Raw genomic sequence first — 25,582 nt, forward strand, 5'->3', positions numbered from 1 at the left:
TTAAATTTTGTTAAGTTAACGTTGTGTGTGGTGGGAGGTGGGGATCCCAGTTCATCCTTTTATGGAAGTATCCAGTTATCCCAACACCATTTGATGAGAAGACTACTCTTTTTTTTTTTTTTTCTTTTTTAGATTTAGTTATTTATTTGAAAGGCAGAGTTACAGAGACAGGGAGAGACAGAGAGAGAGAACTTCCATGTACTGGTTCGCTCCCCATGTGGCTGCAGTGGCTGGCACTAGGCCAGGCTGAAGCCAGGAGCCTGGAGCTGCCGTCCAGATCTGCCCCATGGCACTTGGGCCATCTCCACTGCTTTCCCAGGTGCACGAGCAGGGAGCTGGATCAGAAGTAGAAGAGCCGGGACTGGAACTGCCTCTCATAGGGGATGCCGACCACGTAGGTGGCAGCTTGTTCTGCGGCATAACAACGTTGGCCCCCAAAAGAACATTCTTTTCCTGTGGAATTGTCTTGCCATCTTTGTCAGATGAACTGACCACAAATGTGAGAGTGTATTTCTGGAAGCATTGTTATTTTTTAAAAAACATTTTATTTATTTGAGAGGGAGAGACAGAAAGATCTTCAATTGGCTGGTTCACTCCCTGAATGGCTGCAACAGCCAGAGCTGCGTCAAGCCAGGAGCCAGGAGCCAGGAGCTTCTTCTAGGTCTCCCACGTGGGTGCAGGGGCCCAAGGATTTGGGCCATCTTCTACTGCTTTCCCAGGCCATAGCAGAGAGCTGGATCAGAAATGGAGCAGCCGGGACTCGAACCAGCACCCATATAGGATGCTGGCACCGCAGGTGGTGGCTTTACCCAGTGGCCCCTCTCCTGAAGTTTTAGTTGATTTTTTTCCCAAATCTCCTTTAAACACATTCAATGAGTTATTTCACATTCTGCGCTTAGCAGCCCCCTAGTCTGTTCCTGCCGCTGCTGGCTGGCTGTCAGAACCCCTCAATCCTGCGTGTGTGGCTTCTTCAGAGTGGGCTGCCTGTTGATCTTGGAGCTTTGCTCAGAGCCTGCTCTGAGGCCTGGATGCAGGTGGGACTTGCCTAGAGGCGCACAGGTGCGGCACAAGACGGGCTCCTCCTGTACCCTCTGCGGATCCCAGAGCTCACGGAGGGCTGCCTCTGGTGCTGACCCTGGGGTCTTCCCCCACTTCGCTCAGCACTGCTTTCCCACTGCCCTCTTCTGGGTGGGGTGTGTTTCCTCCTTCAGTCGGCGGCAGTGGCTCCAGGGAGCCAGCGTCCAGGCGCGTGGACGCCGGTAGGGCAGAAGCTGGCCTTGGAGCTGCTCACTGCCAGGATCGCAGCATTCTCCCTCTGTGGTCCCTGTGGCTTCCTTCCTGCTGTGCCTGCCCAGTGACCTCTGTCGCTGTCCTGTTGGCTGTGCTGTTGGAGACAGCAGTCCCCTGGTGTCCACTTGTGGCTCTGCGGGAGGTGGGGTGCGTGTCATTGTCACTGTTCTCTGTGCACCTGGGCCCTGCTGTCCCAGCTTCCTGCAGTGGGTGTGAATGCTGAACTTTGCCACATTGGTGGGGTGGACCCTGATCATTTAGTAACTCAGTTTGTGGGATAAAACGGCATTTTGTGGTGTTGCTTCAGTGCTGGGGTGGGAACAGGGCATGGAGTGTGGGGACAGGAAGGAAGGGGTGCGGGGAGAGGCCAGGGCTGGAGTACCTGCAGGGAGGGCCGGCCCCTGCTGTGCCTGGGCTGCTCCCGGTCCTGGCTGTGTTCAAGGAGCGAGGCTGCACTGGAGAGCCTTCACGGCGCTTCACAGCAGAGCCACAGCTACTTGAACCCAAGACTGATCTTCAAGGAAAATACTTGAAAATCCAGTTGGAAAGGGTGGCAGTATCCAGTTACCTACAGGCTACAGTTCAGAAGACGCATAACCTCTGAGATGACCGTATACGCCAGAGGCGCTGTCGTCGGCTAGCAGAATGATCTTTAAGGCAAGCAAAATATTTATTTATTTGAAAGAGGGAGAGACAGAGAGATTCCATCCACTGGTTCACTCCCCCAGATGGCTACAACAGCCAGCGCTGGGCCAGGCTGAAGTCGCCCGGGAGTGTCACCTGGGTCTCCCACATGGGAGGCGGGGCCCAAGCACTTGGGCCATCTGCTGCTGCTGTTCTCAGGTCATGAGCAGGGTGCTGGATTGGAAGGACAGCCAGGACACAAACCAGTGCCTATATGAGATACTGGCATTGCAGGCTACAGCTTTACCCACCACACCACAACTCTAGCCTCTCTTTATAGCAGTCTTAAACATCCAGCTTATAGGAGGAAGGACATCATTGCTATCCAAGAAAAGAAATTTCTTGAGACACATCTCTCACAAAAAGTGATCAGACTTGAGGTTTTAAAATTAGCCCAGAGGCCGGTGTTGTGGCATAGCGGGCAAACTCGCCACCTGTGACACCAGCATCCCTTATCAGCACTAGTTTGTGTCCTGGCTATTCCACTTCTGATTCAGCTCCCTGCTCATGGCCTGGGAACAGCAACAGAAGACAGCCCGAATACTTGGACCCCTGCCTCCTGTATGCAAGACCCTGATGAAGCTCCTGGCTTCAGCCTGGCCCAGCCCTGGCCGTTGTGGCCACTTGGGGACTGAACCAGCAGATGAAAGATGTCTTTCTCCCTCTCCTCCCTCCTTTCCCTTTCCCCCCCTCCATCTCTTCATTCTCCCTCTCCCCCCCCTTTACCCTCTCCTCCCTCTCCCTTCTCTTCCCTTCACCCCTTCTGCCCCCCCCCCCCCTTTTTATTTATTTGACAGGTAGAGTTACAGACAGTGAGAGAGAGAGACAGAGAGAAAGGTCTTCCTTCTGTTGGTTCACTCCCCAAATGGCTGCTACGGTCGGCGCTGCGCTGATCCGAAGCCAGGAGCCAGGAGTCTCCTCCCAGTCTCCCATGCGGGTGCAGGGGCCCAAGCACTTGGGCCATCCTCCCCTGCTATCCTAGGCCACAGCAGAGAGCTAGACTGGAAGAGGAGCAACCGGGACTAGAACCTGGCGCCCACATGGGATGCCGGTGCCGCAGGTGGAGGATTAACCAAGTGCGCCAGGCGCCAGCCCTGCTTCTTCCTTTCTCCCTTCCCTCCGTCTCCCTCTTCATTTCTCTCCTTCTGTTTTACTCCCTTTCCACACCTGTCAATCTCTCCCTCTTCCTCTGCCTCTGTAACTCTGATTTTTAATAAATAACTAAATCTTTATAAAAATTAAAGATAAATAAAATTGGCCCATTCCCCCGGTGGGCGGTTGGCATAGCAGTTAGGATGCTGGGGTCCCGAGTCAGACGCAGAGCCTAGGGAGCTGCTGTGATGACTCAGGGCCTGGGTCCCTGCTGTTCGTGTGGGAGGCCTGGACTGTGTTCTGGCTCCCGGCTCCCGGCTTTGGCTTGGCCCAGTGCGGCGCTGTGGATATTTGGAGGTGAGTTACGGCAGATGGGAGCGCTGTCCCTCCATGCTCCCCCAGCCTCTGTCTGCCACTCAAAATCTGCTTATGTGAAGTTGTCCCAAGAAAAGTCAAAGATGTAGTTGAGCTTTTAAAAGTTTTTTAAATTTTTCTTTGTTTTTTTTAAAGATTTATTTATTTATTTGAAAGAGTTACACAGAGAAAGGAGAGGCAGAGAGGCGGAGGGAGGGAGGGAGGGAGAGAGGAAGGTAGAGGGGTAGAGGTCTTCCATCCGCTGGTTCACTCCCCAATTGTCCACAACAGCCGGAGCTGCACTAATCTGAAGCCAGGAGCCAGGAGCTTCTTCCAGGTTTCCCATGTGGGTGCAGGGGCCCAAGGACTTGGGCCATCTTCTACTGCTTTCCGAGGCCATAGCAGAGAGCTGGATTGGAAGAGGAGCAGCTGGGACTAGAACCGGCACCCATATGGGATGCCAGCGCTTTAGGCCAGGGTGTTAACTGACTGTGCCACAGCACTGGCCCCTAAATTTTCATTTCTTTAAAAGTTTTTTTTTTTTAATTTGAAAAGCAGAATTAGAGGAGGAGGGAGGGTGAGAGAGAAGGAGAGGGAGGGAGGGAGAGAGGGAGAGAGAGAGAGAGAGAGAACATCCATCCACTAGCACTCTCCAAATGGCTGCAATGGACAGGGCTGGGCCAGGCCAAAGCCAGGAGCCTGGAGCTTCTTCCTGGTCTCCTCACAGGTGCAGGAGCCCAAGGACTTTGGCATCTTCCACTGCTTTCCCAGGTGCGTTAGCAGGGAGCCGGATCAGAAGTGGAACAGCCAGGACTTGAACCGCACCCATATGGGATGCCAGTGTCACAGGTGGAGGCTTAACCTGCAACACCATTGCGTTTACCCCTAAAATTTTTACTTATTAGAGACAGACAAGCAGAGATCTCCCATCCACTGGTTCCTTCCCTCAAAACCCACGGCTCAGCTGGCAGCTGAAAGCCCTACCCAGGCTTCACACACGGGCGGCCGGAACCCAGCCACCCGAGTCGTCCCTGCTGCCTCCCGGCGTGTGCGTCGGCAGCAAGCTGGAAACAGGAGCAGAGCCAGGGCTGGACCCAGCGCCCTGCTGACGGGAGGTGAGCATCACTGCCGGTGTCCTGGCACCAGTGCCGATCCGGCTTCCCGTCTTCCTGTGGGACACGCACCGTGCCAGCAGCTGCTCTGGTCCTGCTCCTGACCCACCAGGTCAGCCAGGGGGAGCCAGCCAGCTGCCCAAGCTCAGCTTTTCTGCAGTAAGTCAGCTTGGGATTTTCCTCCATGGAGTTTGTGTCAGCTGAGAGCTGAGCTGACTGTAACGTGCTGACTGCAGCATTTGCATTCCATGTTGTTTTTTTTTTTTTTTTTTTTTTTAAGATTTATTTGAAAGAGTTATATATAGAGAGAGAGGTCTTCCATCCACTGGGTCACTCCCCAGATGGCTGTAGTGGCCAGAGTTGCGCCGACCCGGAGCCAGGAGCCTCTTCCAGGTTTCCCACGTGGGTACAGGGGCCCAAGGACTTGGACCATCTTCTGCTTTCCCAGGCCATAGCAGGGAGCTGGATCGGAAGAGGAGCAGCAGGGACTAGAAGTGGTGCCCATATGGGATGCTGGCGCTTCAGGCCAGGGCGTTAACCCACTGTGCCACAGCACCAGCCCCCTACATGTTGACTTTTTAATCTCTAGAATTCAGAATTCACAAAGAAATACCGACTTGTGGGGTGGATGTCCATTGGTGCATCGGAAAAGACACCCTTTGACACCTGCATCCCACACAGTGCGTGGTTCAAGTCCAGGCTCTGCTTCCGTTTCCAGCTCCCTGCTGAACGCCCTGGGAAGCAATAGGTGCCTCTGGCACTTGGGTCCCAGATGACGTTCCTGGTTCCATCCTGGCCTCACCCCAGCTGTTGTGCAGGCGTTTGGGGAGTGAACCGGCAGATACAAGATCTCACTCTGCTCTCTGCCTGTCAAATAAGTGAAAATAAATTGGGGCTAGCCTTGGACACAGTGGCTAAGACACTGCTTAGTACTCCTGCGCCCCATATCAGAGCGCCTGGTCCCATCCCGGCTCCTCCGTGCCTCACTGGCCTCCTGCTCTTGTGCACCTGGGAGGCAGCAGGTGGTGGCGCGGGTACTTGAGTCCCTGCCACACCCATGTAGGAGACCCAGATTGAGTTCTGGCCAGGCCTGGCTGTTCGGGGCATTTAGGAAGTGAACCATTAGATGAGACGCTCTTTCTCTTTCTGTCTCTTTCAAATAAAATAGAAAATAATTCAAAAATGTTCAAAAACAAAGAAATTTAAAGCATTACTTTCTTAAAGATTTTTTTATTTATTTATTTGACAGAGTTATAGACTGAGAGAGAGAGAGAGAGAAAGAAAGGTCTTCCTTCCGTTGGTTCACTCCCCAAATGGCCGCAATGGCCAGGGCTGCGCCAATCTGAAGCCAGGGGCCAGGAGCTTCTTCCTGGTCTCCCATGTGGGTGCAGAGGCCCAAGGACTTGGGCCATCTTCTACTGCTATCCCAGGCCACAGCAGAGAGCTGGACTGGAAGAGAAGCAACCGGGACTAGAACCGGCGCCCATATGGGATGCAGGCGCTGCAGATGAAAGATTAGCCTAGTGCGCCACGGCGCCGGCCCCTAAAGTGTTACTTCTTTAATAAAAAGAAGGAAGGACTGACTTCTTCCCCTCTCTGAAAGTGAGCACTCACGAGAGCATTTCCTTAGAGACTGAGGGAGGACTTCAGGAAGTAGATGGCACTGCCGCTGGGTCCTCAGGCAGGTGAAGTCGGGCATTGTGGGCAGCAGGGAAAACAGCGGCAGCCCAGGGTGGCCCTGGCAGAGAGAGAGGAGCGCAGGCGTGAACTGTCGTAAAGCGCGCTTGACCAACAGTGTGTCTTTAGGACAAGGCTGGCTGAAGTCAGAGACAGTGCTGGGGCTTCTGGGAAAAAGCTAGTTCAGTGAACAGAAGTGGAAAGGTCAGGGAAGGTGCCTGCCATGCATAGGAGGACCAGGTGGAGGTCCTGGCTCTTGGCTTCAGCCTGGCCCAGACCCAGCTGGTGGAGACATTTTGGGGAGTGAACCAGAAAGTAGTGTTAGCACATGTGCTTGATAGAACAGAGGCAGGGTGGATGCAGCTGCTGCCACCCACTGGTCATGTGACTGTACACAGAGGATTCGTCCACACGTGATGGACAATTCAGATTTGCACCCTACTCTGTTCTCTGACCAGGAGCAGTTGGATTGATTAAATTGATAAGTGTGTTTACTTGCCTGAAATTATAATATCAAAGTCTCACCTCTGGGGGCGGGCATTGTGGTGCCGCCAGCAATGCTGGCATCCCATATGAGCACCAGTTGAGTCCAGTCCAGCTCCATGCTAATGGCCTGGGAAAAGTAGCAGATGATGGCCCAAGTCTTGGGCCCCTGCCACCCATGTGGGAGACCCAGGTGGAGTTCCAGGCTCCTGGCTTCGGCCTGGCCCAGCCCTGGAGAGTAAACCAGCAGATGGAGGCTCTCTCTATCTTTCTCTCTTTCTCTAATTCTGCCTTTCAAATTAAAAAAATAGATCTTTAAAAAAACACAAATCAGTTCTTACAGAGCATTTTTGTAGTGTATTTTGTGATGAGTCAATAAACCCTCCTCGCCAAGTTGCCTGGAAAATGGAGTAGTTTTAAGAATTGCTGGGGTGGCGCTGTGGCGCAGTAGGTTAATCCTCCACCTGCAGTGCCAGCATCCCATATGGACGCCGGTTCTAGTCCCGGCTGCTCCTCTTCTGATCCAGCTCTCTGCTGTGGCCTGGGAAAGCAGTAGAAGATGGCCTAGATGCTTGGGCTCCTGCACCCACTTGGAAGACCTGAAAGAAGCTCCTGGCTCCTGGCTTTGGATTGGCACAGCTCCGGCCGTTGCAGCTATTTGGGGAGTGAACCAGCGGATTGAAGACCTCTCTATCTCTCCCTCTCACTGTCTATAACTCTCTCAAATAAATGAAACCTTTAAAAAAAAAAAAAAAACCTGCAGTAGCAAAGTGCTTGATGGGACAGATGCATGTGCAGAGGGAAAGCTGCAGCCTTCGGTGGAGTGGTCATGTGTGGTGGGTACCGGCAGACGCTTCAGCTGTACATTACTGTACAGTACATTAAAATGGGAGAGAGAAAATCCACAAAAATACATCACCAGTGACGCAGGACGGAAGTCGTGTGTTTACACTGCTTGATTGTCTGCCGTGGTTTGTTTTGAGAAACTTTTTTTTTTTTAAAGATTTATTCATTTATTTGAAAGGCAGAGTTACAGAGAGAAAGAGAGAGAGGTCTTCCATTCACTGGCTCACTCCCCAGTTGGCCATAATGGCCAGAGCTGGGCTGATCCAAAGCCAGAAGCCAGGAGCTTCCTCTGGATCTCCCATGTGGGTGCAGGGGCCCAAGCACTTGGGCCATCTTCTACTGCTTTCCCAGGCCACAGCAGAGAGCTGGATGGGAAGTGGAACAGCTGGGACATGAACTGGTGCCCACATGGGATGCTGGCACTGCAGATGGTGGCTTTACCCACTACGCCACAGCACCAGCCCACTTTATGGTTTCAATACACTGATGATCGTACCACCAGTTTAGCAATTACATTTGAGGCAGGGTCTGAGAACACAAAGGGTGTTTGGCTCAAGCCTCATGGCCAGCAGACTGTAGGCAAGAGTGCCGGTGCACTGTAGTGTTAAGAGCTGTGAAAATCCAGTTCTGTTTTCCAGACACTGTTTTGTTAGCTTTCTGAGTCATGACTCGGACACATAATTAATGCAGATGGGAGATTACTGTGGGAAATCAGCCCTCTTTCCATTGGGTCTTGGCAAATCATGTGCTAGCTCATTTATTGAAAATCTGATTGTGGTGCGTTTTCATCACTTATCAAAATACCATTTGTATGGAATCCTTTCTTTGTCAGAGGGTTAGCGTTTTATTTGAGAAGAGGATAATTAAAGTGTGAGCTTCGATGACTCTGAGTGTTGGCGAGGATGTGGGAGAGCCGTGCTCTGGCGCTGCTGGTAGAAGCCGGGGGTGCTGGGCAGTGTCTGTCAGAGGTGCACTTCCTGGCCTTGGTTACCCAAGGGAGGCCAGAGCACAGGTGCGTGACTGCTCCTCGCAGCTTTATCCCTCGTGACCACGGAGTGGACGCAGCCACCTGGCAGCCCCAGCAGCGGAGTGGGCGGGCATCTGCGATGATCCACACCCTGGGACCCTGGCACAGGAGGGGAAGCAGCCAGGTGCAGACAGGTGCTCCCTGGGACCCCATTGCTATGGAATTCTCAGAGACAGAATGAGTCTGTCTGAACAGCAACAAAACCCTGCAGGTCAGGGGTCGCCTGGCGGAGCTTTCTAGAATGAGAAAGTGTGTGTCGTGGTGGGGCTGTCCTTGTTGGGCTGTGCAGGTAGAGGTGGGTGCGTTTTGCTGTGTGTAAACGTTGACTTTAAAAGAGAACCTGGACCTCACTGTGCTGTTCCTGAACTCCTGTCGTCATTTCATTTTCTTAACACACTACCCGTGGGGCAGCGTTTCAGGTTTTGTATGGGAAGCAGACTAGGGTGTGTGTGTCCAGTGATTGATTTATTTTTGATATAGTTGGTTACAACACAGCCATACCTGTTTCTTCTTCTCCCCTCCCCTTCCTTCCCTTCCCCTCCCTCCCCTTTCCCCCTTCCCCTGCCCCCCCTCCCTTCCCCCCCTCCCCTCCCCTTCTCTTAAACTTATTTTTTTTATTTGAAAGGCAGTCACAGAGAGGCAGAGGCAGAGAGATCTCCATCTGCTGGTTCACTCCCCAAATGGCCACAACCATCAGAGCTGGGCTGATACGAAGCCAAGAACTGCTTCTGGGTCTCCCACGTGGGTGCAGGGGCCCAAGCACTTGGGCCATCTTCCACTGCTTTCCCAGGCCATGACAGAACTGGATCAGAAGTCGAGCTGCTGGGACTCGAACTGGCACCCATATGGGATGCAGGCACTGCAGACCAGGGTTTTAACCCGCTGCGCCACAGTGCCGGCCCCCTCCAGTGATTTAGAGATTGCTAATCTTAAATTTAGAGCCATAAAAAATTAGAAAATCGTGTTCTACTTCTGTTCTTTCTGGGTGTTGTGAAGTGCTTGTATCCAGGGGTGCGGCCTCTGCTCCGAAGTCGTTGTCTCAGGGTGGGAGGTTTCTGGTGCTTTCAGCGCTGTGATTCCTGCAGCAGTTAGACCAGGGTGGGGACTGTGCTGCCACCAGGATGCCACCAGCCTGAGCAGTACACAGTGTCCTCACTGCTGCCCCAGGGGTGCTGGGTGAGAGCGCCTGGCTCAAGCCTGGTTGCTCCTCGCTGAATCGGAAGGAGTAACCTGGGTGTCTCCTGAGTGAGATGGGGCAGCAGGGCACTGCCTGCAGCACCTGGGGTGATACCGGCCTGGAGAAGGTCCGTGAGCTGTTGCACCATGCTGTGGAGCAGGGCTGCTGCCAAGAAGCCAGCGTCCCCCTGATGTGTGCGGGGTGCCAGCTTCCTCTGCACCGCTCACCACAGAGGGCGCAGTCCCCACCGCTCACCACAGAGGGCGCAGTCCCCACCGCTCACCAGAGAGGGCGCAGTCCCCACCGCTCCCCACAGAGGGCGCAGTCCCCACCGCTCACCAGAGAGGGCGCAGTCCCCACCGCTCACCAGAGAGGGCGCAGTCCCCACCGCTCCCCACAGAGGGCGCAGTCCCCACCGCTCACCAGAGAGGGCGCAGTCCCCACCGCTCCCCACAGAGGGCGCAGTCCCCACCGCTCCCCACAGAGGGCGCAGTCCCCACCGCTCACCAGAGAGGGCGCAGTCCCCACCGCTCCCCACAGAGGGCGCAGTCCCCACCGCTCCCCACAGAGGGCGCAGTCCCCACCGCTCACCACAGAGGGCGCAGTCCCCACCGCTCCCCACAGAGGGCGCAGTCCCCACCGCTCACCAGAGAGGGCGCAGTCCCCACCGCTCCCCACAGAGGGCGCAGTCCCCACCGCTCCCCACAGAGGGCGCAGTCCCCACTGTACAGATTGGTTCTGAAGAGCACAGGGCGCTGTACACTCACTGTCTGGGCCACGTGCACGTGGGTATGCACACGGCACCAGCTCTGTGTCTGTTCTGGGCTCAGCATCTCCTGTGCAATGAGAGCAGAGAGAGCCCAGCTCATGCGTCATTCCAGGGCTGGCCCCCAGGCCTGGGTGTGGCAGACTTAGTTCCGACATCACCCCTGGGGGTGGGGTGGGACGTGGTGCTGCTCTCAGTGTCGCATGTTTGTGTGCCTCTGTCAGAGGAAGTGTCCGTCTTTTTTTTCCTTATGAATATTCGTTGCATAGCAAATAGGTGTGAAGCATTGTTCTAGATGTGGCCGTGCAGTGAGTTTAGATGCCTTGTCCTGACCTCCAGAGGCTTACAGTCCAGTGAGAGAAATGACACAATGAAGGGCTGATTGACAGGACCCAGGAAGGGAACCTTCGAGCTGGTGAGGATCTGGAATGGTCTCTCCCTCTGCCTTCACTTCGCTTCCAGAAGCCCTAGAGCAGTAGACAGAGCATCTGAAATGTGTCTAACCTGGTCTCCATCTCACCAGCGAGCTGCACAGACTGCTTCTCTGTGTTGGTCCCGGGATCTGAGAGTCGTGCTGAGTCCTTGAAGCCCAGTCATTGTGCCTGCTTAACGCTGATGACCCTGAGTGTGAGCACATTTTAATGTGCTCAGGGCCTTTGTGTGGGGGGCACAGGTGTACAAGGAGGAGACTACGTATGCAAGTGTTAACTGCTCCTGGACACGTCAGCAGTTTGTGCCGGCCCTGCCTGTGCTGTATTTATGAGATACTTGTGTTTGGAATCTGCTGTGTGTTTTGGTTTCTCGAGCCCCGATGACAGTGAGTTGACTTCGTCCTTAGATGTCCCTGCACTTTGATTTTGGGGCTGTATGTCCCTAAACATTGAGCAGCCCCATTTTCTTAGGTCAGCCTGTTACATTGCCACTCCAAAAGGAGGAATGTCCGAAATTGCACATTTGCAAAGGTTTTCTAGAGGTTGGGCCTGTTAGGAAACACAGGATCTGATGTTCATGCGTTAGCAAGTGTTGTTCCCATTTACTGAGAGCGGTCACTGATCAGAGACACTCCTAGGAGGAACTGAGCTGTGTGTCCTCCTCCCTTCTGGGGAACCTGCCTGAAATCGGACAGTGCTGCAGACACCCAGCTCGGCTCTCGCGCGGTCTCCGTCTCTGCAGGTCGGGAACCCCCGTGTCGAACTCACCCTCTCAGAGCTGCAGGACATGGCGGCGAGGCAGCAGCAGCAGATCGAAAACCAGCAGCAAATGTTGGTTGCCAAGGTGAGTGATGAAAGCAGGTGAGGAAGCGCTGTTGAGAGAGAGAGCTGTCCAGCAGTCGTTCCGGTCAGCCTGAGGACCCCCAGAGCCGCGTCACAGGTCAGAGCTGGAAGGACGGGGTGCTTCCTGTCGTCAGCTCCCTTCTCCGCGGCGTCTGGCTGTGTCCCAGAGGGAATCGGCAGGCTGTGATGGACACACTGCTCAGGGCCCTGAGATGGCGGCAGCTGCTTCACAGGCTCCCACCATCACCGGTGCTCCTCAGACACGGAGTGCTCCCTTTGTTGTTGCAACTTTGTAAATTACGGTCCAGAATTTTTAGAGATAATGGTTAAGTCGTTCTAAAATGACTTGGCTAAAGTCAGAGCTCCGCCTGCCGGAAGCTTCCGTGGTGAACGGCCTTGAGGGGTCTGATGCCTGAGCGAGAGCCGGAGACCCAGGCCTCTTTGTGAAGCCGGCGGCACTGCCTGCTCTCGTGTAATCAACAGTTCAAGTCGTGGTGTTCTAAAAAATGGATTCATAGTTTATTGGATTTACAAGAATCAAACACAGAAGTTAATAGGAAAAGTATTTCATCCCATTAATGAGATTCCTGAGAGGGAATACACGTGGTATGGTGTAATTATAAAATTTTCTGCTTTTTTTTTTCTTTCCAAATATTCATGCAAAGATTGCTGTTTTTTTTGTTTTGTTTTGTTTTTGTTTTTAACTGATTGTATCTTCAGTGACGCAAACTACAGGCTAGTGAAGAATGTCCGCCGTGCAAGCACGTTTCCCTGCTGCAGAGCGTAGTGGGGAGAGCCTGCACCCTCGCACCTTCAACCTCCTGATTTAGGTGTATCTTGGGAATGCACACATGGGACCGTGAATGTTAGTGTTGACTGTCCGTAGGTGTATTTTCAGTCAGGGAAAAAATGCTAGTGTTGCATGTGTGTTTAGTTTAGAACCACCCTGTTATTGCTGGACTGTGAGTCTTTCGTCGTTTTCTGACAAACTAATCCTGGAGAAAGCGAGCGCCTCCCCGGCTGGAGTTCCCTTAGCAGCGAGCTTTATCTCCTCGCTGATGCCCTTGTCTCTGCTGGCCGGAGCGCCTTCCTTTAGGAAGTCAGTCAGGGATTCCTGGAAGCCGCTTTGTCGCAGCAGGAAACCCGTTCCTGACAACAGGAAGCCCCTGCTGGCCGTGCCTCGTGGGGAGAGAGGTTGGCCCGCACACTGCCAGGAGCTCTCTGAGAGGCACTTGTGTCCACCGCTGGTGTAGACCAGTGCTCACGTCCAAGTCTACGCTTGGAGCAGCTCACACTTGCGTGTGCCCCATCTGCTCAGTTTGGTGTCCTCAGAGGCGTGCGGGATTCTGGTGGTGTGTTGCGATGGGTGGTACTGCAGCATGCATGGTGTGTGCCCGCGTGTTAGGGGTGGGAGCAGTGCGTTTCCGTTCTCACAGCCGGTTCTCTCCTCCTGTGTCAGGAACAGCGTTTACATTTCCTAAAGCAGCAGGAGCGCCGTCAGCAGCAGTCCCTTTCTGAAAACGAAAAACTCCAGAAGTTGAAAGAACGAGTGGAAGCCCAGGAAAACAAGCTGAAGAAGATCCGCGCCATGCGGGGACAGGTGGACTACAGCAAGATCATGAACGGCAATCTGTGTAGGTGCCCGCCACGCGGGGGAGGCGGGGTCACGGGCATTTGTTGTGTGCTGACGCCGAGCTCTGTCACCTACGAGTAAAGGAGAAGGGAGTGAGGTGAGGTGAGGTGATCCAGTGATGGGAGGTGACCCAGTGATGGGGTGTGGTGAGGTGACCCGGTGATGGGGGACGTGACCCAGTGATGGGGTCAGGTGACGCAGTGATGGGGTCAGGTGACGCAGTGATGGGAGAGGTGACCCGGTGATGGGGGAGGTGACCCGGTGATGGGGGAGGTGACCTGGTGATGGGGTGTGGTGAGGTGACCCGGTGATGGGGGACGTGACCCGGTGATGGGGGACGTGACCCGGTGATGGGGGAGGTGACCCGGTGATGGGGGAGGTGACCTGGTGATGGGGGAGGTGACCCGGTGATGGGGGAGGTGACCCGGTGATGGGGGAGGTGACCTAGTGATGGGGTGTGGTGAGGTGACCCGGTGATGGGGGACGTGACCCAGTGATGGGGTGAGGTGACCCGGTGATGGGGGAGGTGACCCGGTGATGGGGGAGGTGACCTGGTGATGGGGTGAGGTGAGGTGACCCGGTGATGGGGGAGGTGACCCGGTGATGGGGGAGGTGACCCGGTGATGGGGGAGGTGACCCAGTGATGGGGTCAGGTGATGCAGTGATGGGGTGAGGTGAGGTGATCCAGTGATGGGGGAGGTGACCCGGTGATGGGGGAGGTGACCCGGTGATGGGGGAGGTGACCCAGTGATGGGGGAGGTGACCCGGTGATGGGGGAGGTGACCTAGTGATGGGGGAGGTGACCCTGTGATGGGGTGAGGTGACCCGGTGATGGGGGAGGTGACCCAGTGATGGGGGACATGACCCTGTGATGGGGGAGGTGACCCAGTGATGGGGTGAGGTGACCCAGTGATAGGGGAGGTGACCTAGTGATGGTGCTGAGGGGAGGTGATCTGGTGAGGGGAGGTGATCTGGTGACGGGGAGGTGAGGGGAGGTGATTTGGACACACGAGGAAGAGCCTTCTGTTGGGTTGGGAGTGCTGCCGTCTGAGGGGTGGGGATGCTCTGAGACTTCGTTTTCATTGAACAGATTAAAATGTAGCCGAGCACTAAGACAAAGCAGACAGACGCCGGCTGTGTTTTCTTTGAGGACTGTGAGCTTACTCATCACTGGGTCCCATCAGTGTGGGTCTTGTTACAGTGATGCACGGGGCAGGACTGCGGGTCCTGTCTCCACAGCGCCTGTCTGTTGGTGCATTGGTGTTGCTGACTAAGCAGCTGGGCCAGCCCGGCCTTTGGACCCGATTGCCCTGAAGACTGTCGGGCCTGCCCAGGAGCAGCCACCTCGTGTGGGTCGTGCCTGTCCGTTCTGCAAGACCTGCCCCTGTGAGCTGGAGGGGCTGGCCCTGTGAGCTGGAGGGGCTGGCCCTGCAGAAACAAAGACGGCTGCTCCCGGGTAACCTGTCTCCTTCTCGGGCCGTTGCAGCTGCTGAGATAGAAAGGTTCAGCGCCATGTTCCAGGAGAAGAAGCAGGAAGTGCAGACTGCGATTTTAAGGGTGGATCAGCTGAGTCAGCAGCTGGAAGATTTGAAGAAAGGAAAGCTGAACGGGTTCCAGTCGTGCAACGGCAAGTTGGCAGGACCAGCGGCGGTGGAGTTGAAAAGACTGTACCAAGAGCTCCAGGTAACCTGCCTGGGTCCAGGAGTGGCTGCACAAAAACACCCACCACCCACCGCCTTCCGGCCTCCGTAGTGTGGGCTGCAATCCTCGGGGGCCGAGGACCGGTCCTGGTCCTAACAGCATAGCTACCACAAAATGTGTCGACTCCGAGGGAGTTGTTTGAGCGGCTGTATTGAGGTACAGCTCACTCACCCCCACTTAGAGCTGCAGTGCAGGGACCGCTGTGTCCTCACCGACTGTCACCCACTCCCACATCAGCTGGGACATTGCCACCCCCACCTTTGCTCTTAGAGCTGAAGAACCCACTCCTGTCTCTGGATTTGCTGCTCTGACACAGGAGCTGTATCTGAGGGGGAGAAGCAGGGACCCAAACCGGCACTCCCGTGGGATGCCAGCGTCACTGTGACGGCTTCACCTGTGCACCACCGTGCCGGCCCCCAGAGACCAGCTTTGCTATTTTATTAGAACTTGATACATCATTCTGTGATATAAAGCTGTGTAACTACAAACCATGAAATCATTTTTAGTTCTTTTGACACAGTTGCAACTGTTACAAGAGCTTGGGACTGCCCTTACATTCTAGGTGACTTTTTTGAAGTACACTGTTTTTACGGTTTATTTTCTCAGTGGGCTGTGGTTTGTGTGACATGACTGCAATCCAGTTTAAGAAGTGTGTTTTAGGGGAGCTGGTCTTGGTCCCAGCAATTAAGAGACCACCTTGAACACCTGTATCCTTACTGGAGTGTCTGGGTTCGAGTCCTGGCATCACCTCTGGCTGAAGCTCACCCTCAGAGGCAGCAGTGATGGCTCCGGTGCTTGGGGCCTGTACCGATGCGGGAGAACTGGATGGAGCTCCCAGCTTCGGCCTGGCCCAGCCCCAGCCCCAGCCAGTGTGGGCAATTGGCAAGTGACCCAGTGGAAGTGAGAGCTCTCTCTCTGTCTTTCTGCCTTTCAAAGAAATAAGGAGATTTTTTAAAAGATTTTATTTACTTGAAAGGCAGAGACAGACAGACAGATATAGATGGAGAGATAGAGGTTTTCCATCTGCCCAAATGGCCACAACAGTTGGAGCTGTGCTGATCGGAAACCAGGAGCCTAGGAGCTTCTTTCAGGGGGTGCAAGGACCCAAGCACTTGGGTCATCCTCTTACTGCTCTCCCAGGCCACAGCAGAGAGCTGGATCAGAAGTGGAGCAGCCAGGACTTGAACTGGTGCCCATATGGGATGCCGGCGCTGCAGATGGCGGGTTTACTCACTATGCCACAGTGCTAGCCTCCAGGAGATATTTTTTAAAGAATAAAAGATGAAGGAAAAACGATCACTTCTCCCCCAACAAAAATGCTGGTTGCAAGACACTAAAGCTGCATCGGAGTGATTGGGGCTCTCCACACCTGCACACTGGGCTGCCTCATCGGTGACCCCCTGTTCCTTAGGTTCTGGGGTGCAGCAGGTAATGGCCCAAGTACCTGGGTCCCTAAGACCCACGTGAGACACCCAGATGGAGTTCCCAGCCCCCGGCTGCGGCCTGTCAGAGGCCTGCGGTTGTGGTCACATGTGGTCACTGGTGGTCCGGTCACACCATGTGCTTTGGAGGAGACATGCAGTCCCACGGGCTCACTCTGTCTGTGAGAATCCTGCCTGGCTTTCTGGTGGTGCTCTGTGAGATACTCCTGGAATAGGCGTCGGACCGGTGCCGCTCCCGTCATCTCGCTGGGAGTGAGGCTGGTTAGCACAGGCACAGAAACAGTCTTCTGTCCACAGATCCGTAACCAGCTCAACCAGGAGCAGAACTCGAAGCTGCAGCAGCAGAAGGAGCTCTTGAACAAGCGCACCGCGGAGGTGGCCATGATGGACAGGCGCATCGGCGAGCTGCGGGAGCGCCTCTACGGGAAGAAGGCTCAGGCACGTGACAGGGCAGCTGTGTGTGAGAGACACGGGGTGACGGGAGGGGAGAGCACGCTCCTGTGTGCTTCTTGTCTTCAAGGTTGACTTGAGGGGCCATCGCTGTGGCTCAGCGGGTTAAGCCACAGCCTGCAATGTCAGCATCCCATATCGGTCCCAGCTGCTCCACTTCCAGTCCAGCTCTCTGCTGATGTGCCTGAGGAAAAAAGCAGTGGAGGACAGCCCAAGTGCCTGCGTCTCTGCACCCATGGGGGAGACCCAAAGAAGCTCTGCACTCCTGGCGTGGCCTGGCCCAGCCCCAGTCATTCCAGCCATCTGGGGAGTGATGAGCCAGTGGATGGAGACCTCTCTCTGTCTCTCCCCCTTCTCTCTGTCAACTCTGCCTTTCGAATAAATAAATTCTTACTTATCTAGAATAGTTTTTAAAGGCAGAGGTGACTGGTTCACACCCCAGGTGGCTATAATATCAAGGGCTGGGCCAAGCTGAAACCAGGATTCCATTGAGGTCGCCCCCAGGGGTACAGGAGCCCAAACATTTGGGCCATTGTCTGCTGCCTCCCCAGGCTCATTAGCAGGAAGTTCGATCAGGATTTGACTGGCACTCTGACAGGGGATGCTTGCATCAAAAGCAGGGGCCTAATCCACTGTGCCACAGCACTGGCCCTCAAAGTTCACTTCCTAAAGAATGTCTGGGTTCCCAGCAAGAGGGGCCCAGACCGGGCCCAGCTGCAGCCTCAGCACAGGTCCTGGCCGCTGTCCTCCCCGTGCACGACTGCCCAGACTGCCACGTAGGCCACAGGCCTCGTGTCCTCTTGCCCTGGGTACTGCCACAGAAATTACCCAGGCCATGTGGAAGGATTTTGTAAACTCTCAAGCAAAATGCTGTGTTAGGGTTATATTTAAGAAGCCTTTATTTGGTATTCTGAATTTCAAGATATACTTACGGAACAAGAATTAGAACTGTGGAGATTTAAGGAAGGGCCTCCTACCCTGTTCTCCAAAGTGATGGTTGTTACGGTTCCAGTCCTGTGCTTCATGCAGACGCAGGCAGAGAAGCATTGGAATGGGCTGCAGGAATTACAGTCCGCACCGTCTGCACCTGCGCTTTGGCTCTCTCCAGGGCGTCACCTCATTCTTGTTGACACCTGTGTTCTCTCCTGTGGGCCCAGGCCTGTCACCTCCTCACCCTCCCAGGAGTCAGGCGGGTTTCTTCAGGCTTGCTGTTGGAGCACACACCACGGAGTGCCTGCAGCGATGCCGTGTGCCTTGCTGGCCATGGCACCTGACCTCTGCACGCCCTCTACAGGCCCGATGGCCCTCTGCCCAGGGATGGGAGTGGAGCAGGCAGCCAGCCAGCAAGGACGTCCTCCCAGCCTCCCTGCCCTCTGCCCAGGAGCCGGGACTGGAGGGTGTAGTGATTGAAGGGTGCCTTCTCTGACCTGAGAGCTGCTGGTCTCCCAGGGCGACAGGACTGCTGAGGGCAGGCCTGGCGAGGGGTTCACGCCAGAGCTGGCAGCCTGTCACACGAGGCCTAGGACTTCTTTTACTTCAGGGAATCCTGACTCTGGTTTCTTCCGGTCTGCAGCTGACCCGTGTGAACGGCACGTCGTCCCCACAGTCGCCCCTGAGCACGTCTGGCAGAGTTGCTGCTGTGGGGCCCTACATCCAGGTCCCCAGTGCTGGGAGCTTCCCTGTTGCAGCGGATCCTGGGAAGCCCCAGTCCCTCACTGTCACCTCCAGTGCTGTCCATGGGAGATCCAAATCCGGTGAGTGGCCCCAGCCCTCTTTGGCAACAGAGCCTGAGCCCCTGAACTCGGACCCCACGGGCACCTGGGGAACCGTGTACCCCACAGTAATGATGTCTGGAATGAGAACAAAATCTGTGCTGAGCTGGAGTTTCCAAAACACAGTTATCGAGACGCAGCCCTCCTCGTGCTCTCTCCTGCCACGGGTTTGCTTACCCTTGAGGGCACTCAGTGGCCAGCAGTGGCCGCCGCACCACAACCTGGGCCTGCTGCTTGTCCCAGCATGGCATGGCCCAGATGCTGGGCTGCCTCCCTGTGGACAGAGCGCGGTGCAGGTCTTTGCCTTGTGCACAGCCGGCTCCTGTGGTCTTTGACTACACAGCTGTGCTGTGGGACCGGCCTGTGCATCCCTGGGGAGTCGGCTTGTCACGGTAGTGACACACGGTGTCAGGAACTGTGTCCCATGGGTCAAACTCTGCGGTCTGTGCTGGTTTTCTGCAGGCTTTTTTGGCCTTGCCTGGTGCTTGTGTCACCAGCTCCTGACTTGTTGGGAACCCAGCAGGAGGAGGGCATTGCGAGCCCTCGTGGGCCAGAACCACTCACGTCTCTTCATGGGCACATCTCAGCCCCCTGAACCCTGTGGTTGGTGAACCCCCATTTGCTGACTTTTTTTTCTAAAGATTTATTTATCTATTTGAGTTAGAGAGAAGGAGAGACAGAGATCTTCCACCCACTGGTTTACTCCCCAGATGGCCGCAATGGCCGGAGTTGTGCTGGTCTAAGGCCAGGAGCCAGGAGCTTCTTCCGGGTCTCCCATGTGGGTGCAGGGGCCCGAGCACCTGGGCTATCTTCTGCTGCTTTCCCAGGCCATAGCAGAGAGCTGGATCAAAAGTGGAGCAGCCGGGACTAGAACCTGTGCCCATGTGGGATGCTGGTGCCTCAGGCAGGGGCTTTACCTGCTACACTACAGTGCCAGCTCCTGATTTTTCTTTTTTTCATTTTAATTTATTTGAAAGACAGAGATCTTCTGTATGTTGGTTCACTCTCCAGATGCCTGCAACTGCCAGGGCTGGGTAGGATGAAACCAGGAGCCAGGAACTCAACCCAGGTCTCCCATGTGGGTGACAGGGAACCAAGTACTTGAGCCATCCCTCTGTCTCCCACGGTGTGCCTTACAGGAAGCTAGAGTTGGGAGCAGAGCTGGAACTTGAACTCGGGCACTGGGATGCGGGATGCAGGTGTCCCAAGCCTTGTCTGAGGCACTGTGCCAAGTGCCCCCCACTGCACTTTCTCCCGTGCGTTTGCTTGTTTTTTAGATTTACTTAATTACATGAAAGGCAGAGTGACAGGGAGACAGAGACAGCTCTTCCACCTGCTGGCTCACTCCCCAAATGCCCACAGTGGCCAGCGCTGGGCTGGCAGGAGCCGGAAGCCGGGAGCTTCACCTGGGTCTCCCATGGGGGTGGCACAGACCAGCGTGCTGGCTCCCAGGACGCCCATTAGCAGAAGCTGGACCAGAAGTGGAGTAGCTAGGACTCAGACGAGGCGTGTGTCCCCGGTAGAGGCCTAACCACGGCACTGCAGCCCCGCCCCTGCACAGCTTTCTCTGAGAGGCTGTCTGCCGTTTGCCTGGCCCTACAGCAGGTTTAGGTACTTCCTGTTTCCAGGGGTGGGCAGGAAGCGTAGCCGGCGACCTCCGTCTCGACTCGGGTCACAGACCTGCAGCCTGAGAACACCATGCTCCCGAGAGTGATACCTGTTGGGAGCTTTGCCTTGGTCCCTCCTCCTTGCTTGACGGTGACTGGACAGGAAGCCTGGCTCAGCTCCAAGGCAGGGCGACTCAGCTGGGATGTGGCGCTGGGGCGTGGAATCCCCCCGGTAGGGATGTTCACCCCTTGGTGTCCACTATGCTGGTTCTGTGTCACACAGATAGCCACAGCAGACCCAGAGTGGCCGGTACATGGACAGTGTCGGACCTTGACCTTGGGCCTGGCTGCGGCTCCTCGAGGCGCTTGGCAAGTGCACTCCAGCCTCTGATGCAGCCTGAATCAGAAATCATCGGGTTTCCAAACTGACAAAGTCTGCTCATTGGACCTCCACTGGAAAAGCCGCCACCCTGACCTCACATGTCGCCTCGGCACAGGCGTGATGGCTGGGCCACACGAGCCCACCCTCGTGGGAAGGGTTTATGCCAGGCAACCAGTGCCAGACCAGCACGGGTTCCGTGTGTCAGAAATTAAGATGGTTTTCTGAGTTCTTTATGAGGCTTTTAGGAAAACTGCTTTGTGGTCACTCATGGTGGCTTCCATGATACCTCCCTTTGCCATGACCCTGAGAGAGGGCGCAGACCCAGTCCGCCTCCTGGTCTCTGGTGTCTGAATCTCTGGCCTACACAACCCCTGCACCTGAGACCCCCAACAAGAGCAAGTGGAAGCCGCAGAGCACGGCGACATTGGTGCTGGGGCCGCCTGGCGTGGCCCAGCCTCCCCGCGCCCCCACTGCCTTGCACCTGTGCAGAAGGCTCCAGGAAGCTGGGAGCAGATGGTCTGGACAAACTGCTGCTGAGGGCGGGGCCTGCTCAGCCTCTGCCTCCCGTCCAGACTGGCCGCTGTGCCCGTTCCTGAGAGCAGGAGCTGACCCCGCACTCCTGAGGGCACTTGGGTCCCTGGGAGTGACCTGGCTGCCAGGCGGCTCTTGTGCACCCTTTTTCAGTTTGGAAAACACTCCGTAAAAATCCTTTTGGTGGCTTTCCTGAGAACTTGAGCTTGGTGACTGGCTTCCTTGTCTGCGAGAGTGACAGCTGCTCTGTCTCCTGCCGCCGTGGTGATGGGACCTGGCTGGCGTCTCCGTCGGGTGATTTGTGGCTGGGACTCCTCACAGACTGAGGCGGAAGTGGAACAGGTCAAGCCTGTCGGATTCCTCAGTTGCTCTGTGCAATTGTACCAGTGTCGGAGAAGGCACACGGTGTGCCGACCGTGGTCAGTCAGGACTGCCCTGTGCTTGGAGACGCAGTGCCTGCAAGGCCCTGCAGCTGGGGTGGGGTGACCGCCTGGCCTGGGGCAGTGCTCCACTTGCTCACCGGAGTCTCCCCAGAGTGATCCGCTCAGCCAGTGCTGCTACTCTTAGTTGTTGGCTCAATTAAGTTAAAATTTTCACTTAAATCCTGTGCTCTTTCCAAGCTAATGATGGAAACTGGCCAACGTTAAAACAGAATTCCGGCTCTTCAGTGAAACCAGCCCAGACGGCCAGCGTGGACTGGAAGGACCCAGGCGTGGAGGGGGCCTTGAAGCAGGGCACCATCTCGAGCCAGCCCCTGCCCCTGTCAGCGCTGGGAGCCCCAGAGAAGCTGGTAGGCCGCCTGTGCTTCTGCAGAGCCCCGGCAGCCACTCCTCGGGCGCTGAGGGGTGTGGAGGGGCAGCCGGACTCCCAGGCCTGGGCCGTGCACGGGGCATGCGCATCGAGGGCGGGAGGCTGACTCGCTTTTTCTCCCCCACACCCGATCTAGGGCGTCGAGATTGGTAAAGCTCCACCTCCCGTCCCCGGTGTGGGCAGGCAGCTGCCCCCGAGCTACACGGCGTACCCGAGTCCTCCACCCCTGGCTCCGGGCTCGACGAGCTCCCTGGAGAGGAGGAAGGAGGGCAGCTTGCCCCGGGCCGGCACGGGCCCCCCCAGCCGGCAGAAAGCCGCCCCGCTGCCCCCCGCCGGCGCCCCCCCCCCAGGCTCCTCGCAGCAGATTCAGCAGAGGATCTCGGTGCCACCAAGCCCCACGTACCCGCCCACAGCCCCGCCTGCCTTTCCGGCCGGAGACAGCAAACCAGAACTCCCGCTGACGGTGGCCATTAGGCCTTTTCTGGCCGATAAAGGGTCAAGGCCACAGTCGCCCAGAAAAGGACCGCAGACAGTGAATTCGAGTTCCATATACTCCGTGTACCTCCAGCAAGCCGCGCCACCCAGGAATTACCAGGCGGCAGTGCACAGCGCCGCGAACAAATCCGTGAAAGCAGGTGCGGTGGGTCTCTGTGCTCCTCTCAAATAGGAAACGGCCCTGGGCCGTGTGCTACTCGGGGTCCAGTGAATGCTTACCAGGCACGGCCTTGGAGTCAGCACGAGACGAGGTGAAAGGGGAAGTGGGGGAGGGGGCAGCTCGGGAGCTCTGGGAGGCCGCCCTCTTCTGCTTTGTGGTCACTTGTGCCAGGAACTGGCAACAGGACTCGGCTGCCACAGGGCCTGGGTCACTCCAGCAGGCCTCCTGCTGCTCAGGAGCCCACAGCCCCCGACCGGGAGGACTGCCCAGTTGCGCACATGTAGAGGAGGCGCTATCTGACCCTGCTGGCGGGCTGTGCGGCCGGGCCGGGCCGTCCTTGGACGTCTTGCGCATTGCTGCAGCTTCAGAGACTCCAGCGTGTGCCTGGCTGCCCTGGCCCACGTGGGCCCCTACGGGCAGGATTCTGCCACCTGCCCTGAGGCACACCTGTCCCACTGGAGTTCGTCCCAGGCTTAGGGGTGTGTGTGGTGGTTTTGTCTTCTTCCTTGGGCAGAAGACGGGACAGGCTGCAGCCTCAACTGCAGACCCCAACTAGAAAACCAGTCCATCAGAGAGGCTCCGCCCTCCAGAAGGAGCCTGTGAGGGTCTCAGTCCACGCCCCTCTGCCGATGCCTCCCCCCACCCCCCAAGGCCGCCATGGCCATGGCCTTGTGACCTCCTGCCCTTGTGTCTTTCCTCCAGTGTATGGGAAACCCGTTCTGCCGTCAGGGTCCACCTCACCGTCTCCGCTCCCGTTTCTTCACGGGTCAGGCACGCCCCAGCCTCAGCTGCCCACAGAATGTGGGGAGAAGGAGCCGGAGCAGGAGGGCCCTGCCCCCGCGGGGGAGGGCGGCCCGGTGGAGAGCCTGCCGCGACCGCTCAGCCCCACCAAGCTCACACCCATCGTGCACTCGCCGCTGCGCTACCAGAGCGACGCTGACCTGGAGGCCCTGCGCAGGAAGCTGGCCAACGCGCCCCGGCCCCTCAAGAAGCGCAGCTCCATCACGGAGCCCGAGGGCCCCAGCGGGCCCAACATCCAAAAGCTTCTATACCAGCGTTTCAACACGCTGGCCGGTGGCATGGAGGGCGCCCCCTTCTACCAGCCCGGCCCCTCGCAGGACTGCATGGGCACCCTGGCTGACATGGACAATGGGAACACCAACGCCAACGGGAACCTGGAGGAGCCCAGCCCTGCCCGGCCTACAGCCCCGCTCCCCGAAGAGCCCGCCCTGTCGTCAGATGCCAACGACAACGAGTTACCTTCCCCAGAACCCGAGGGGCTCATCTGCCCCACCACCACCCACCCGACTGCAGCACCGGCTGAGGACGACAACAACAACGTGGCCACGGCCCCCTGCACAGAGCAGACCCCGAGCCCCGTGACCGAGGCCCCGTCCCCAGGGGAAGAGCAGGCTCCTGCACCGCCTGTGCCCCCTGGCGCACACCCGCCTGCAGCCTCCACGGTGCGTGTCGGCGCTGCCACAGACCTGAAGGCAGGAGGGGGGGGAACCTCCCTGGGGGAGCTGGACTGCCCGGGCGGCGTGGGGCCAGCAGCTGCAGGGGTGTCTGAGACGCAGCAGCGGCTACCCGCCCCGCCCCCTTGAGTGACTGCACCCTTCCCTCCCGCAGGGCAAACGCACCAACCTGAAGAAGCCCAACTCGGAGCGCACGGGGCACGGGCTGCGGGTGCGCTTCAACCCCCTGGCCTTGCTCCTGGACGCGTCCCTGGAAGGAGAGTTCGACCTGGTGCAGAGGGTCATCTACGAGGTGAGGGGTGGCCCCCAGGCTCACATGCCCACGTCCTAGGTAGAGGATCCGGTGCTGGGGGGGATGGGCGCTCACATGCCCCACATCCTAGGTGGAGGACCCCAGCGAGCCCAATGATGAGGGCATTACCCCCCTGCACAACGCCGTGTGTGCCGGCCACCACCACATCGTGAGGTTCCTGCTGGACTTCGGGGTCAATGTCAATGCTGCCGACAGTGACGGATGGTAAGGACGCAGGGCTCCGCGTGGGGTGCCCAGCACTTCCTCCCTGGGGGCCGCTGGGTCTCACCAGCCTGCCCCCCGGGCGGTCCTGGTGCAGACTGTGTGGGAGGTCGTGTCAGCATCAGGGCCCAGCCCACGCAGCCACGCCCTGTGCGCTCCTGCTGCTGTGCGTCCTCCCCCTCCGTTGGTCAGAAGTCCCGCCGTCAGGAGCGGCGCAGACCCGTGCCTCCGACGGCCGCGTGCCTGGCAGCCGGGCGGGCCGCAGCACCTGCGCGGCGGCCTCAGACGCTCCCTGGCCTGTCCTCTTCCAGGACGCCCCTGCACTGTGCCGCCTCCTGCAACAGCGTGCACCTCTGCAAGCAGCTGGTGGAGAGCGGCGCCGCCATCTTCGCTTCCACCATCAGCGACGTGGAGACGGCTGCGGACAAGTGCGAGGAGATGGAGGAGGGCTACCTCCAGTGCTCCCAGTTTCTATACGGTACGCGGGGGTCTGCCCCGCCCCCTCCACACTGCCCCTTCAGTCAGCCCTGAAAACGTGGAACCCCACATCGGGATTCTGGTCCCTCTGCTGCTCTCAGCCACAGGCAGCCGCCCGTCTGCACGCTGGCTGCTGGCTGTGCTTCCGCGTGCCACGGGCCCAGTGAGGGAAGCCCGTGTCCAAGTCACGCTGCTCCAGCCAGGGCCGGGTTGCCCAGGAGCTGGACAGCCCTGTTCCGAGGCCCGGGCGTCACAGCCACTCATTCCAAGTAGAACTTGGGAACCTCCTGGGTCCAGGGGTGAACTGAGACGGCCACCAGGCCACATACCTGTGGAGTGAGGACACAAGAG

General features: G+C 57.1%; 1 protein-coding gene across 4 annotated transcripts in view; it reads left to right on the top strand.

Annotated features, from left to right (window-relative positions):
- Nucleotides 1-25,582, top strand: part of PPP1R13B (protein phosphatase 1 regulatory subunit 13B) — an 87,433-nt gene that overhangs the window by 60,105 nt on the left and 1,746 nt on the right. For 3 of the 4 annotated variants that reach the window (XM_062181069.1, XM_062181066.1, XM_062181068.1), the window contains exons 5-15: nt 11,682-11,783; nt 13,242-13,416; nt 14,902-15,098; nt 16,856-16,996; nt 18,582-18,762; nt 21,921-22,090; nt 22,247-22,745; nt 23,468-24,258; nt 24,395-24,532; nt 24,624-24,757; nt 25,066-25,232. In XM_062181069.1, coding sequence (XP_062037053.1) covers nt 11,682-11,783; nt 13,242-13,416; nt 14,902-15,098; nt 16,856-16,996; nt 18,582-18,762; nt 21,921-22,090; nt 22,247-22,745; nt 23,468-24,258; nt 24,395-24,532; nt 24,624-24,757; nt 25,066-25,232 — 2,695 coding nt within the window. The remainder of the gene's footprint in view (nt 1-11,681; nt 11,784-13,241; nt 13,417-14,901; nt 15,099-16,855; nt 16,997-18,581; nt 18,763-21,920; nt 22,091-22,246; nt 22,746-23,467; nt 24,259-24,394; nt 24,533-24,623; nt 24,758-25,065; nt 25,233-25,582) is intronic. The other variant, XM_062181067.1, reaches the window with a different exon arrangement.

Source organism: Lepus europaeus, chromosome 22, assembly GCF_033115175.1.
Source record: "Lepus europaeus isolate LE1 chromosome 22, mLepTim1.pri, whole genome shotgun sequence".
NCBI lineage: Eukaryota > Metazoa > Chordata > Mammalia > Lagomorpha > Leporidae > Lepus > Lepus europaeus.